Below are 15,105 nucleotides of genomic sequence, written 5' to 3'. Positions count from 1 at the left end.
TGCCAGTCGCAGTAAGAGTCCTGTGCATGCACGGTTCTCTAAAGACTGAACCACGCATGCGCAGGACTTTTATGGCGATCAGCATGATGACACACAGGGTGCATGCCGGGGGTGTGCATGCTTACTGGAGCTGCCAGCGGGAATGTGGCAGGGACTCAGAGGATGCCAGGAGACCTCGGGGACTACAGGAGGCTGGAGGAAGCCCAAGGTAAGTCCAGATTTTAGCTGTCTGCTAAGGGTCCCTTTAAAGTGATGTCATAAAAAAAATGTTTTCCTCTACAACATTAAACACAGAAAAACATTAATATAGAACACTATGAGACTGCTTTGATGTTTTTTTTATTGCATATTTGCACCTGAGAGATATCACTGCTGGCTGCAGGACAAATTATCAGACGAATAAAGTTCTCTGCTCAGGATCACTTTAAGCAGGAACAGATCAATCATCTTATTACAACACTCCACAGCACTAAAGGAACAGGTACCAAGGGATGGGATGAAATCAATATTCCAGTGTTGCTTGCTAATTTTCGCCAAAGTCATTTTCGCATCGAAAATCCCATTTTCGATTTCGCAGAATTTTCGCGAAAATAATTACTATTTTCGTTTCAAAAGGCGAAAATTCGTCTGAATATTTTCGCATTCATTTTTGCCTAAAGTCCGTTTTTTCGTGTTAAATATCTAAGCCCCCTTACAAGCAAGAATCACCAAATTTTCAGGGTATATTAAGGAGATATGTGGGTACAAGAGGAGAAAAATTTTGCAAAAAGACCTTATAGTTTTTGAGAAAATCGATTTACAAACCTAGTGGTAGTGTAAATTTAGTGATATCAAAAGAAAGGGCCAAGTGCAAGTGCAAACTGCCAAGTGCAAAGGGCCAAGTGCCAGCGCAAAGGGCCAAGTGCAAGCGCAAAGGGCCAAGTGCAAAGGGCCAAGTGCCAGCACAAAGGGCCAAGGGCCAAGTGCAAGCGCAAAGGGCCAAGTGCAAAATGCCAAGTGCAAGCGCAAAGGACCAAGTGCAAGCGCAAGGGCCAAGTGCAAGCGCAAAGGGCCAAGTGCCAAGCGCAAGCGCAAAGGACCAAGTGCCAAGTGCAAGCGCCAAGGGCCAAGTGCAAAGGGCCAAGTGCAAAGTGCCATTTTGAGACCTTATAGTTTTTACGAAAATCAATTTTAAAGTTTCAAAGGAAAAAAAATTACATTTAAATGGTAGCATACCTAGCGGTAGTGTAAATTTAGTAATATCAAAAGAAAGGGTCAAGTGCAAAGGGCCAAGGGCCAAGTGCCAGTGCAAAGGGCCAAGTGCCAGCGCAAAGGGCCAAGTGCCAGTGCAAAGGGCCAAGTGCAAGCGCAAAGGGCCAAGTGCCAAGTGCCCAAGTGCCAGCGCAAAGGGCCAAGTGCCAAGTGCAAGCGCAAAGGGCCAAATGCAAGCGCAAAGGGACAAGTGCAAAGGGCCATGCCAAGTGCAAAATGCCAAGTGCAAAATGCCAAGTGCAAATTGCTAAGTGCAAGCACAAAGGGCCAAGTGCAAAGGGCCAATTGCAAGCGGCAAGTGCAAAGGGCCAAGTGCAAAGGGCTAAGTGCAAAGGGCTAAGTGCAAAGGGCTAAGTGCAAAGGGCCATGCAAAGTGCAAAGGGCCAAGTGCAAAGTGCCATGCAAAGTGCACTTTGCATTTAACACTTTGCACTTGACACTTTGCATTTCACACTTTGCATTTGACACTTTGCACTTGGCACTTGACACTTTGCATTTAACACTTTGCACTTGGCACTTTGCATTTGACACTTTGCACTTGGCACTTTGCATTTAACACTTTGCACATGGCACTTTGCACTTTGCATTTGACACTTGGCCCTTTGCACTTGGCCCTTTCATTTGATATTACTAAATTTACACTACCGCTAGGTTTGCTACAGTAATTGTCATTTACTGCATTTAAATGTATACTTTTTTCCTTTGACACTGTAAAATCAATTTTCTCAAAAACTATAAGGTCTTTTTGCAATTTTTTTTTCCTCTTATACCCACATATCTCCTTAATATACCCTGCAAATTTGGTGATTCTAGTTTGTAAGGGGGCTCAGATATTAAACGCAAAAAAACGGACTTTAGGCGAAAATTAATCAGCGAATTTTCACCTTTCGAAACGAAAATTGTAATTATTTTCGCGAAAATTCGACGAAAAGAATATTTGCATTTTCGCTGCAATATTCAAAACCAAATGGCTCGACCAAGAATGGCTACAAGATCCTGTATGATCTAGCGGTATATGATATGATCTATATTTTCTGACACTTTGTGGAATTTCTATTATGCAAATTCATAAAGTTCAATTGTGTTCATTGAGGCTTGGTTCATCTTTTATGCATGTATTATTTTATTCATTACCTGTATCCTGTGTCACATGTATAAGATGCAGTTGATTGGAAAGTTAAGCCACTGAGAGTAAGGCTGCCGTAAGCTATTTCTTTTGGTTTAGTGCAAGTAACTGATTCACAGGTTGGGGCTTTATTACTCCAGGAACCATCAGCAAGACACTCAGTGTCTTCATGACCGATTAGCATGTACCCATCAGTGCACCTGCAGCAATGAAAGGTAAAAACAATAGTCATATTTCATGTTACATCCGTGACTGACATCAAAAAGCAATTATAGTAACATTTTTAACCTAAGAAGATTAGATTGTGGCATTGCAGTTTTTTTGTCATTTTAATTCCCGCTGTATTTTTTATTTTGTGTTGCTAAACCCTGTATATTGTTGTACAGGGCCGTGGAAGATGCTGACGCTATAGAGATCAATAATAATAATAATTCCTAAATGTGAGGCCTATTCTGGAAGCCCTTTGCTATTTATCTGCCATGCAAGGTATTCTTTCTATGTAACTTGCATCTGTTAGGATAAAACCTTCTGTCCGTGCACCGCTTGTCACATGACTGCAGAATGCCAGTAACTGCTTGTTCAGCAGCATTAATGTGAAGCCATCCCCAATTCCCTCCAACCCATAGGTGAGGAGTGTAATGCTAATACAGCAAAGTGATTGAAAACCTTGTAAAAAGTAACACAATAAAGGTGGTGATTATGTGGAGAAATAAGCAAAAGATACAGTTTGTCTACAATCAAATAAATGACACGTTTCCTTAACTGATTACATGAAAAAGGCTGTTACTTTCCAGATGGCCCTCTTACTTTACCATTCCACTATGGACACAAAGATTAGAAACGTATGCTATATAATTCAACTAAAATGATTAAAAGGCCTTTTTTACCTGAACGTAACTTTGCTCCCATACGTGAAATTTGAGCCCACGATGCTGCCGTGTTCAGGAACTGGTGCTTTATCACAAGACACAGCTGTACAATATAAATAAAAATATATATATTTTTTCAAGAAAACAATACTGGAATGGCATGTCTATGCTACCTTGCAGAAGCTGACATCTGCCAATGACTTACATAAATACTAGATAGTTCTAGCAGCAAGTGGAATAGATGAAACAGTATACGGTTCTATACAAAAAGCTCAACAAGGGACCTAAGTTCCAAGAAAGATGCATCTGTCTACAGTCTAAAAGCAATATCACTGCCCTTGAAACTACTTGACGGCTGGAACAATTTTTGCCTTTTAGTGCTTCACCAGTTTATCCATAAATATGCTTTTTATTACATTCATATGACTTTTAGAGTGTTTACCGAGTACAGCCTTCTACCAAGCAGTACAATTATATAAATATCTATTTGATATGAAAAATATGTTTGTTGCAGACCATACAAAACTAGTATGCCAAGAAAAATATAGCCCACTTCTTAACCGGGTCAACTATCACTCCATGACTGAAAAGCATTTCAAGTAAGTAAAATATATGGCAGTAACATATTTTACATTGCTATGCTGCAGACTGCTTCCACGCCGGATTCTTGATCATGTAGTCAACTCAGCCACTTCAAACTAGATCAAGTGGTCATGGGCGGCTTCACCACACTAATGATTGTATGAGAATTAAAGTAGTCCCGTCACACTACAGTAATAGAAGGTGCAGCTGAAACAATCACGTAACTATAAACTGAACATTAAAAATCAGGTTCTTAGGAATGCACATATTTTTGGAAATATGGTTCAGCAAAAGGCAGGATGTAAGAGTAGATGTGGATTCATGAGAAGAACTGCTCCCTGAAACCCTCATGCCTCTGCAATTTAATGCAGCTGAATGGCAGTGTTTGTAACCCTTCAGCATTTGATACACCGGCCTATATGCGATTAACTTTTTCTCCCGAGTTATCTCCTAAGTGTTATTTTTTAAATTGTCCATAAAATTCCTTTTTTTGGCCTCTCTTACACTGTAAGTCGCAATTCCGATTTCCAATTCCAATTTGCAATTTTCACTGGATGCTAGCAACACAAGAAGAAAAATGCAGAACAGAGGCAGCATGCAGGACTTTTTTTTAATAGCATTAAAATGGGAATCACGTGTAAAATCGCATCAAAATCAGAATCACATGTAGTGTAAAAAAAGCCCTCAAATCACCAGCAAGCAAGAAAAAAACTTAAAATAATTTTGAAAGTACTTTTTCACCTACTTTTTGGTACTGTTTCAGTTGCAAAATGCTGAAAAATTATTCTCAATAGAAGATGAAAAAATTGTCTCATAGGAGAAAACTCAGGAGAAAAATGTAATTGCATTTGGGCCACGGTGTGACTACCTGGCAGCAGGAAATTGCATCACATCGCGACTCCATTCAACGGGCGTCTTTCCACTGCCAATGTTGAGTGTCAACAAGCACCCAGCCAGAGCATAGGAGGGGCTGACGGGGGAATGATGGACTGACGGGGGAACACACAGTCTGCAGTTGCCCATATGAAATGTCCCTTATGAGCATCTCTCATGACCCGTAGGACTTGTCTTTGATTGTCATTGATTTACAAACCTTGTTGTATTGTAATATAATATTTCAAGTTCAGTTGTTTGCATTCTGCATTTTCTACACCCGCTATAAGTAATGATTGCTCCAATCTTTGCAATGCATGTAATTGTCCTGGAGGGAATTATTTTATCATTCCATGAAAGTAGTCACTCAGTCATAGCTGACTTCCTTAATTAATCCAGTCAAGGTTTGATGGATCATTTAGAGTATCCCCACTGGGGCTCCTTGGTGATCACTGGAGAGGCCTTAGGAAATCTCATAAAGCAGAAAGCAAGAGTCTTGGCTTTGAGGAAGTTTAGGGGAAAGGTTTAATTACAATATTAGGGAAAAAATTACAGATAGATATTATTATTGTCATTAGTATTTTTATTAATGACACACACACACACACACACACACACACACACACACACAGACACACAGACACACAGACACACACAGACACACACACACACACACACACACACACACGCACACACACACGCACTGCTTCCCAAGTTTTGTAATGAGTTACCATTTAGTGTACTGCACAATATAAGAATCCTTATTGTTTTTACAGATGAACTTCATTTTCTAGTGTACATGAATCTACATATTACGTCTGCTGGGATCTCTCTCTGTTTGGGTACATACCGTAGTAACACTTTCACTATATATTAATTATATGTCTTCCTTTATACCTTCACAGTATGGTATTGAAGCGTTCCATTCACCAGACTCAAGGCACATCACAGTCTCTGCTCCAATCAGATTGTACCCCTCATTGCATGAAAATGTCACTTCCTTCCCAACTTCATATTCTCCTGCGGTATAGTTGCCGTTTTCAGTTTCCTCAGGATCTTTACATTTCACCGGTTCTAAAATATGAATTCAATTACGATGTTGAATGTATTGCTTTTTCTTGTGTTTAGTAGCAGAATAAGATACATTTAAATGTATATTTTATATCAGGTAAATATTAAGCATTACATACCCCTGTACATTAAAATGGGAACAAAGTGACTACAAAGGGTCCATAAATAGGCAAAGAAAACATGGCTGACCCGACGTTTAGCGCTCACAGCAGAATTACCGTATATATACCGTGCATAGCTTTCTTAAGAGAAGTCGACAGATCTATAAGCAGTAAATTATACAAAACTGAAGCAGAATTGGTGCAAAACAAATGCCCCTGATAAAGGATTCTGATTTGTCACTCCTTGCAGCTCTTTTATTTTTGAACTTGTTTTGGTCTGCGTTTTAATCTAGACACATACTTAGATGTGTCTTATGCTGAAATAGCAGTGGTGGGGTGTCTGGGCACCCTGGAGAAAAGAACACAGGAGACAAAAAACAAAAAACCTGAGCCCAAAAAGCGTAAAATGTAGAGAAACCGAGAGCCCAATATAGTGTAGTATGTTAAGCATAAATGAAGTAAAGGTTATCGTGAGAAAATTATACTCACAAACATGGGTTACCACAAAGGCAACCACTGTATAGGCAGGTGAGGAGATGAGACCTGTCCTCTGTAACGATCGGTGTAACACAGAGAGGATCCGATTATCGGTGATCTGCAGTATCACCGAGAATGCAAATATATACCTGATTATTGATGATCTGCAGTATCACCGACAATCAGATATATCTCTAACCTCTGGACACCTGAGTAATATGAGTGTTTGGTGCAACAGTAATACTTTGAAGAGAGCACCCGTATAGAGGGTGCAAGGCAGTAAAAGATACTGCCCAAAGAACAGGCTCCTTCCAATGGCCTGAGGTTCCCCAAGTCAGGCTGAGAATGGGAAGGACCAGAGTGTGAGTGACACCAATGGTGGAGTGTCACTGACAGATCTGTGAACTATCTCTAAACAGAGGAGATAGTTCTCAAGGTCGAACAAGCCAGGTCGGCAACAGACAGACAGATCAGATACAGAGACAAGAGACTGATTCAGAATCCTAAGGCAAGCAAGGTTTGGCAACGGAGAATCAGATATAGCGAAGTACCAAATCAGAGATCAGAAGAGTGGTCAGGAAAGCAGAAGGTCATAACAACTAATCAAACAATGCCTAGTCTTAGGTGTGAGCTCCTTGATCATCAACACCCCGGAACTAGTCTGAAATATGACAAGATGGTAACGCTAATTCCTAGTCTTGTATGTGAGTTCCGTAGTCATCAACACCCTGGAACTAGTCTGAAGGATAACACAGATAATATACAGTATTCCTAGTCTGAGGTGTGAGGTCCGTGATCATCAACACCCTGGAACTGGTCTAGAGAATAACACAGATACTGACAAAAAGGTCTGAGTGCTTCCACGTAGTGATCGCAACGACAGACACCAGAGAAATGACCTGCACCCAGTATATATACTATAGCGCTCTCCAGCGCCTCCCCTAAGTGCTGGACCAATGAGAAGTGATAGAATTGTCGGCTGACCGGCTTGGTCAGCTGACTCCCTTCTGGCTGTCATAAAAGCTCTGCCTCTCAACGCGCGCGTGTCCTTCTGAACCTATGTGGACTATCAGTCCCAGCCACACCAGACATGTGTTGTAACCCATCCGCTGTGCTGGACGCGGAACCAGCCGCACCGCTATCAGAGCATGCGGCGGTTTCTCCGCGTTCAGCCATACCGACAGATGTAGGCCTATGCGTGCAAACTGCCGCGTCGGACGCGGAATCCGCCGCCTTGTTCTCAGGACATGCGGTGGTTTCTCCGCGTTCAGTCATGCTAGCAGATGCAGGCCCACGCGCACAACCTGCCGCGTTGGACGCGGAATCAGCCTCCTTGCTCTGAGCACCCGCGGCGGCTTTTCCGCGTTTTCTCACATCCTCACTCAGGGATAAGAAGTCGCTCTCTGTAGATGCGAAAGGGGGTAGATCACTCCTCCACCAGGGGTGGACACGGTATAGCAGTAGGAGAACAGAGGCGCCAGCAGGATAAAAGTGGATAAAAACTTTAAAATTTGCTGGGAGGAAGTGGTGGACTTACCTCCATAAAGCAGACACGAAAGACTGTCTGAATAGCAGCAATCACATTTATTAAATAGTACCCCAAAAAAGTGCAACGCGTTTCGAAGGCCCAGCCCGCTTCATCAGGCAATAAACATGGGGACAAAACAGAATTTCGGCAGTAGCAGGTGTAGCGCCTCAGTGTACTGAGGAGCTACACCTGCTATTGCTGAAATTCTGTTTTGTCCCCATGTTTATTGCCTGATGTAGCGGGCTCGGCCTGCGAAAGACAGTCTTTCGTGTCTGCTTTATGGAGGTAAGTCCACCACTTCCTCCCAGCAAACTTTAAAGTTTTTATCCGCTTTTATCCTGCTGGCGCCTGTGTTCTCCTACTGCTAAATAGCGTAGTATGTCAACAAATACACAGATTAAGTATAAAATAAATGAGCTACTCATAAAGGTGGGTTGCAGTGAGGCAACCAACCACAAGAAGCAAGTGAAGACAATGAACCTGACTCCCCAGGGGTTTCCCAGCTGTGACTAGGATGTAGTCGCTTTCCTTTCTGAAAATGACGAACTCCCAAAATGGTTGGTACCATATGTGGTCCATTTGAAACCCCTCCTACAGCAGAGTGTGAGGGGCACCCTGTGCTAATCAGCTGTCTACACTCTTTTTTTTTTTCAGCTGTCTCACACACTTTTATTGACCTTAGGAAATGGGCTTGGACCCGTGAAACGTGTTGCCTGTGCTAAAAAAATTCCCTTTTTTCTCTTGTGAGAATGTCATCATTGAGGTAAGCCACCTCACTACTTTACATTTTTATTGCTGTTTTTAACTCTGTTTTATACAATCCTGTGCATTTCTTCACCCCTGTTGTGCTGATGATGAAAACGTTGATGAAAAAGTTGCCGATTGTTGATAGGCCTTTTTTTTTGCGTGCTTCACCTGCTGCCAGTGCAGACTTGTACTGGGAACACTTACAACTGGGTATTATTACCTACTCATCAATACCTGGCCATCTCTTTTCTGTACTATCTGTCCAAGCAGCAAGACACTGCAATGGATGAACTAAAGTGCTACAGCCATCAGACTGAGCATATTGATTGCTGGCAAACTTTCTAGCTATAGCATGATCGATGTTCTACTGATGTACTTGACAGACCTGTTTGGCCTGAGGAAGAGACCTGTGTGTCCTGAAACAGTGGGTTTGTGTCTAATTGGATAAAGTGCATGATAACTGAGGAAGTGCCAGCCTTGTTGTGTTTATATGGACTTATAAAGGAGGTGCTTTCAAACGCCTCGAATATTTGGCTTGAGCACATCTTAATAGTTCTCATTGGCCTATACCAAGGGTGTGCAGGTTGAACATATTTGATTGTACTACAATGGATGTATGGGTGAGGCAAAACAGACAGGATTGGTGGTGAACTGAAGAGGAGATGACCATGCAGCAATGATCAGATAAATATACAGTACATTCTAAGTGGCCTTGCCCAACTTGCACATTTTAGCATGTTTTATATCAAAGACATGATGGCATACTTATATGAGGAGATCTCACTATACTTTTATTAAAAGAGGACATTACGGCTTACTTGTTAAATGAGGGACATTATGGCTGACTGTGTTATATGGGTACCATGATGATAGGATTGTTATATTATTGGGCAGCATGGTGGCATAGTGGTTAGCGCTCTCGCCTTGCATCGCTGGGCCCCCCGGTTCGATTCCCAGCCAAGTCAACATCTGCAAGGAGTTTGTATGTTCTCCCCGTGTCTGCGTGGGTTTCCTCCAGGTACTCTGGTTTCCTCCCACATCCCAAAAAACATACAGATAAGTTAATTGGCTTCCCCCCTAAATTGTCCCTAGACTACAATACATACACTACACGATATAGACATATGACTATGGTAGGGACTAGATTGTGAGCTCCTCTGAGGGACAGTTAGTGACAAGACTATATATACTCTGTACAGCGCTGCGGAAGGTGTTGGCGCTATATAAATACTAAATAATGATATGTGGGAACAAGATGATGACAGCCCTATTCATATTAGAGAACATTACGGCACACCAGTTATACAGGGGAGGAAGTGGGAAGGAACCACACTATTTCTGCACTTGGTAAAAATGGGATACATAATTGCACACATAATATGAGCGGACACGATGACTGCACTTGTTATAGGTAGAGGAATATGACTACAAATGATAAATGGGGTCACGATAGCCTCACTAGTTAAATGGGGGAACTGTTAGCTGGACTTGTTATAGAGATCGTTATGCCTGTCCATTGTATATGGAGATGATATCTGATATTCTGATACTGAAGACATAGGATGACTGCACATGGTACATAGGAGTCATGATGCCTGCACATGTTATATAAAGAACAGGTAATGGCTATATTTGTACATCATTCACATACAGTATAATTGCTGTACAATGGCTGTTTTTATTTAAACAAAATGCTCCTTCTATAGTCTTAAATGTAAAGGTGCCATGATTCATCAAAATAAATGCGGGGCAGAGTTTAGGTGGATGAAGAAGAATCAGACTTTCTGTCCCTGTAGGCTCCAGACTTCTGAATCTGGACCTATGCATGTGTGTGATTGGGTAGATGGTGGGTTGTCAGCCAGACTATTCACTAATCTGTATGTATAACTGATGTAGGCTATCATACTATATGAATTTGATACGACTGCACACCCAAATAGCTGCATATGTGAGGGACTGAGTACTTGAGGGAGATGGTATAAAAAGTTCAAAACGTTGGTTTTCATTTCAAAACAATACTTTGTAGTTACCTAAACATGCTTTCCCATCGCCTGTGTAAGGATGGATGCAGGTACATATGTATGAACCTTCTGTATTATTGCATGAGGCATGTTTATCACAATCTGATCCAAGTGCGCACTCATCCACATCTAGAGGAAAAGAAATACAGTAAGAAATAAATCACTTTTGTGTTACGTTAGCTGTGTTTACAGGTTTCATTAGGCTCAGAGTAACTCTTCTAGGGCTAATCAAGCAGTGGTATTCAGTTCTACATATGTACAGTGGGTTGCAAAAGTATTCGGCCCCCTTGAAGTTTTCCACATTTTGTCACATTACTGCCACAAACATGCATCAATTTTATTGGAATTCCACGTGAAAGACCAATACAAAGTGGTGTACATGTGATAAGTGGATTGAAAATCATACATCATTCTAAACATTTTTTACAAATAACTGCAAAGTGGGGTGTGCGTAATTATTCGGCCCCCTGAGTTAATACTTTGTAGAACCACCTTCTATTGCAATTACAGCTGCCAGACTTTTAGGGTATGTCTCTACCAGCTTTGTACATCTAGAGGCTGAAATCCTTGCCCGTTCTTCTTTGCAAAACAGCTCCAGCTCTGTCAGATTAGATGGACAGCGTTTGTGAACAGCACTTTTCAGATCTTGCAACAGATTCTCGATTGGATTTAGATCTGGACTTTGACTGGGCCATTCTAACACAAATATATGTTTTGTTTTAAACCATTCCATTGTTGCCCTGGCTTTATGTTTAGAGTCATTGTACTGCTGGAAGGTGAACCTCCGCCCCAGTCTCAAGTCTTTTGCAGTCTCCAAGAGGTTTTCTTCCAAGTTGGCCCTGTATTTGTCTCCATCCATTTTCCCATCAACTCTGACCAGCTTCCCTGTCCCTGCTGAAGAGATACACCCCCCGAGCATGATGCTGCCACCACCATATTTGACAGTGGGGATGGTGTGTTCAGAGTGATGTGCAGTGTTAGTTTTCTGCCACACATAGCGTTTTGCATTTTGGTCAAAAAGTTCAATTTTGGTCTCATATGACCAGAGCACCTTTTTTTCACATGGTTGCTGTGTCCTCCACATGGATTGTGGCAAACTGCAAACGGGACTTCTTATGCTTTCTGTTAACACTGCCTTTCTTCTTGCCACTCTTCCATAAAGGCCAACTTTGTACAGTGCATGACTAATAGTTGTCCTATGGACAGAGTCTCCCACCTGAGCTGTAGATCTCTGCAGCTCGTCCAGAGTCACCATGGGCCTCTTGACTGCATTTCTGATTAGCGCTCTCCTTGTTCGGCCTGTGAGTTTAGGTGGATGGCCTTGTCTTGGTAGATGTACAGTTGTGCCATACTCCTTCCATTTCTGAATGATCGCTTGAACAGTGCTCTGTGGGATGTTCAAGGCTTTGGAAATCTTTTTGTAGCCTAAGCCTGCTTTATATTTCTCACTAACTTGATCCCTGACCTGTCTTGTGTGTTCTTTGGACATCACGGTGTTGTTGCTCCCAATATTCTCTTAGACAACCTCTGAGGCCCTCACAGAGCAGCTGTATTTGTACTGACATTAGATTACACACAGGTGCACTCTATTTAGTCATTAGCACTCATCAGGCAATGTCTATAGGCAACTGACTGCACTCAGATCAAAGGGGGCCGAATAATTATGCACACACCACTTTGCAGTTATTTGTAAAAAAAATGTTTGGAACCATGTATGATTTTCGTTCCACTTCTCACGTGTACACCACTTTGTGTTGGTCTTTCATGTGGAATTCCAATGTGTGGATGCTTGCTGGTTACTGGTTGTTACCTGCTTGCTCTGCTTCTGTGGACGTGACTGTGAGCTGCGGTTGCTACAAGTTACGCTCCACTCTATATTGTATTAAATGCTTCCGCACCAATGGTAGAGAGATGTGCAGCAATCAACTCTGGAATAACAAGTGCTTGCAAACACTCCACACGATCCGCACCATCAAGTTTCCATCTTTATTGTTCTATAAAAAGGTTAAAAACTGTGTGGGTAAGGGTAAGGTGACGCACAGGCGTTTCGGGCTTTATCAGTCCTTTCTCAAACCATCACAGACCCACATGGTTTAAGAAAGGACTGATACAGCCCGAAACGCCTGTGCGTCACCTTACACTTACCCACACAGTTTTTAACCTTTTTATGGAACAATAAAGATGGAAACTTGATGGTGTGGATCGTGTGGAGTGTTTGCACGCTCGCAAGATGCTATCCGATTGCAGCTTTGGGTTGATATGGATTTTCCAAACACAAGGAACACGGGCATGGATGATGCAGGGGACAGTAGAGGACATAGGGGGACCCAGGACACGAGATGACCTTTCTACCAAGGCTGCTGCACCCAGTACGTAATTTAATGCTCTGCCTGGCACAAATACTGACACCCCTGCGCCTGACACCCGGCGTATAAGACGACCCCCACTTTGCAGAAGATTTTTAGGGGTCAAAAAGTCATCTTATACACCGGAATATACGGTGTATATATATGTATATATATATATATATATATATATATATATATATATATATATATATATATATATATATATAGGAGGGGTCTATACTCATCCCATGTTGATATGCCTGACAAACACTACAATCTCTGTAGGTATAACGATTTTATTGCAGTTCTTCTATTAAAAGTTTAAAGCACTATAGAGCACTCCTGTGTCCTTTCACAGATCTATCCACTTTACCCAGAAGCTTCTACAGCAGCATGTATAGTGTGTGGGTTTCCATAGTCGTGTGAGCACATCCATTACTTGGAACTTTAAATTGTGAGCCTCTCTGAGAGACAGTCGGTGACAAGACTATATATACTTTGTAAAGTTCTGCGGAAGATGTCGGTGCTATATAAATACAAAATATTAATAGTAATGATAATAATAAAATATATATATATACACACATACATCTACCATAAGCAAAGGCCTGGTATATTAGTGTTTCTTACAGTCTTTTCTTGTGAGACATTGAAAAATAACACCTGTTAACTTGGGCGCACCTTTCGCTGCAATATAAATTTCCTTTTAAGTGGCGCTAGCTTCATAATATGGGCTCTCTGTTAATTTACAGCTTTACAGTGTGGTTCTAATTAGCAGATTTCAGATGCCTGGTTAAATTGCCGCCACTCGGGTAAAGCGCAGCTTTTACAGCTGCTGTAATTAGCATCTTTTACAGACTTTGGGCAATTTACTGCATTACCGTGGACAGCACAGATGTGCAGTCTGCTTATGGATCCAAAAGATCCAGAACAGAACAGTTTATGTGAACAAATCCTATTGATAAAATGTTCAGTTAGTTTTCCGATACAGTGAAATGGACAAAAAAATGACAGTTTTCCACTTTAGTGGGAACACAGCCTATCCTTTCATGGGGTGCAGAAAACAAATTAGGGTTTGTGTGAAGAAGTGGTTAGTGTAGGGATGATGGTTAAAGGGAACCAAGCACCATTTTTACTGCAGTTTCTCCTGGATTCTAATGGCTATATGAGCAGCCATGTTCCCCCCTCCCCTACTTGCCCTTATTTATCCAGGGGCAGGTGTGAAGATATCATCTGTGACTTCTCTAAACTCTTTGAAGAACAGTGTCCTATCACCCCACACCACTGCTGCTGAAAGATTTTGTTTGACCTCTGCTAAAGTTTGCAACATAATAATTACAGCAGTCCTTATATGCCTGAAATTTCTGTGGTTGGGCAGACCCTGACATCCGCAGAAGTAGGGTAATAAAAGCTAAACTTTTAAATGTAAAAAGAAGAGGTAAAATGGATGAGATTTTTTATCAATGAGCCCCAATGTTAGCATGCATTTTTAATGTGCTATTAAGATGCCCTGGGTGCTAAAAATGGTGCTTAGTTCCCTTTGATAATAAAAATTGTGTATATGGTTAGCTTTAAGTTAGATAAGTTAAGAATAGTGTAAGGGGTTTACAATTTGTTTTAGGGAAGGGTACTTCTGCTTCATAATTTTATGACTGTTTGTAATTAACTTGTAATTAATAATCCATACTACCAGTATGGCAGCAATTTCTAAATAAAGATAGTAATAGTAGTAGGTTTGGTGGAAGCTTTGTGCTGGAAAAAGTTTAAAAGGGATTTTAAGGTGAGATATAGTTGGAGGATCAGTGTTATGATACAGGCACAGGTGTTTTCAAAACGTCACAGGACCACTATCGTGAAAAAATTCAAAATACATACTTATAAGTAGTACATTCACTATACATTACTTTTCTCCTAGGTTGCTGTTGCTTCACAGTAGGTAGTAAAAATGAAACAGCTCTGACAGGTTTAAGACTAGTCCATCCCCTCGGGGGGGACTCTCAGTTTATCCTTTTTGCTTTACATAAGCCCTCTATTGAAAGGATTACACAAACATGCGAGCCAGCATCCCTACTCACTTGCACACTATTTTGCCAGTTGAATTCAGCAACTGC

The 15,105-nt window shown here is 41.4% G+C and overlaps 1 protein-coding gene across 2 annotated transcripts in view; it reads right to left on the bottom strand.

The window, feature by feature from the left end:
- SVEP1 (sushi, von Willebrand factor type A, EGF and pentraxin domain containing 1) overlaps window positions 1-15,105 on the bottom strand; it is a 456,592-nt gene that overhangs the window by 89,850 nt on the left and 351,637 nt on the right. For both annotated transcript variants that reach the window (XM_068234340.1, XM_068234341.1), the window contains 4 exons: window positions 10,656-10,775; window positions 5,599-5,775; window positions 3,265-3,349; window positions 2,386-2,577 (listed from right to left, as the gene is read on the bottom strand). In XM_068234340.1, the coding sequence (XP_068090441.1) occupies window positions 2,386-2,577; window positions 3,265-3,349; window positions 5,599-5,775; window positions 10,656-10,775 (574 nt within the window). The remainder of the gene's footprint in view (window positions 1-2,385; window positions 2,578-3,264; window positions 3,350-5,598; window positions 5,776-10,655; window positions 10,776-15,105) is intronic.

The sequence above is a fragment of the Hyperolius riggenbachi genome, chromosome 1 (genome assembly GCF_040937935.1).
Source record: "Hyperolius riggenbachi isolate aHypRig1 chromosome 1, aHypRig1.pri, whole genome shotgun sequence".
Classification (NCBI taxonomy): domain Eukaryota; kingdom Metazoa; phylum Chordata; class Amphibia; order Anura; family Hyperoliidae; genus Hyperolius; species Hyperolius riggenbachi.
Note: the sequence above shows the minus strand (reverse complement) of the source record. Positions and strands in the feature narration are given on the sequence as shown.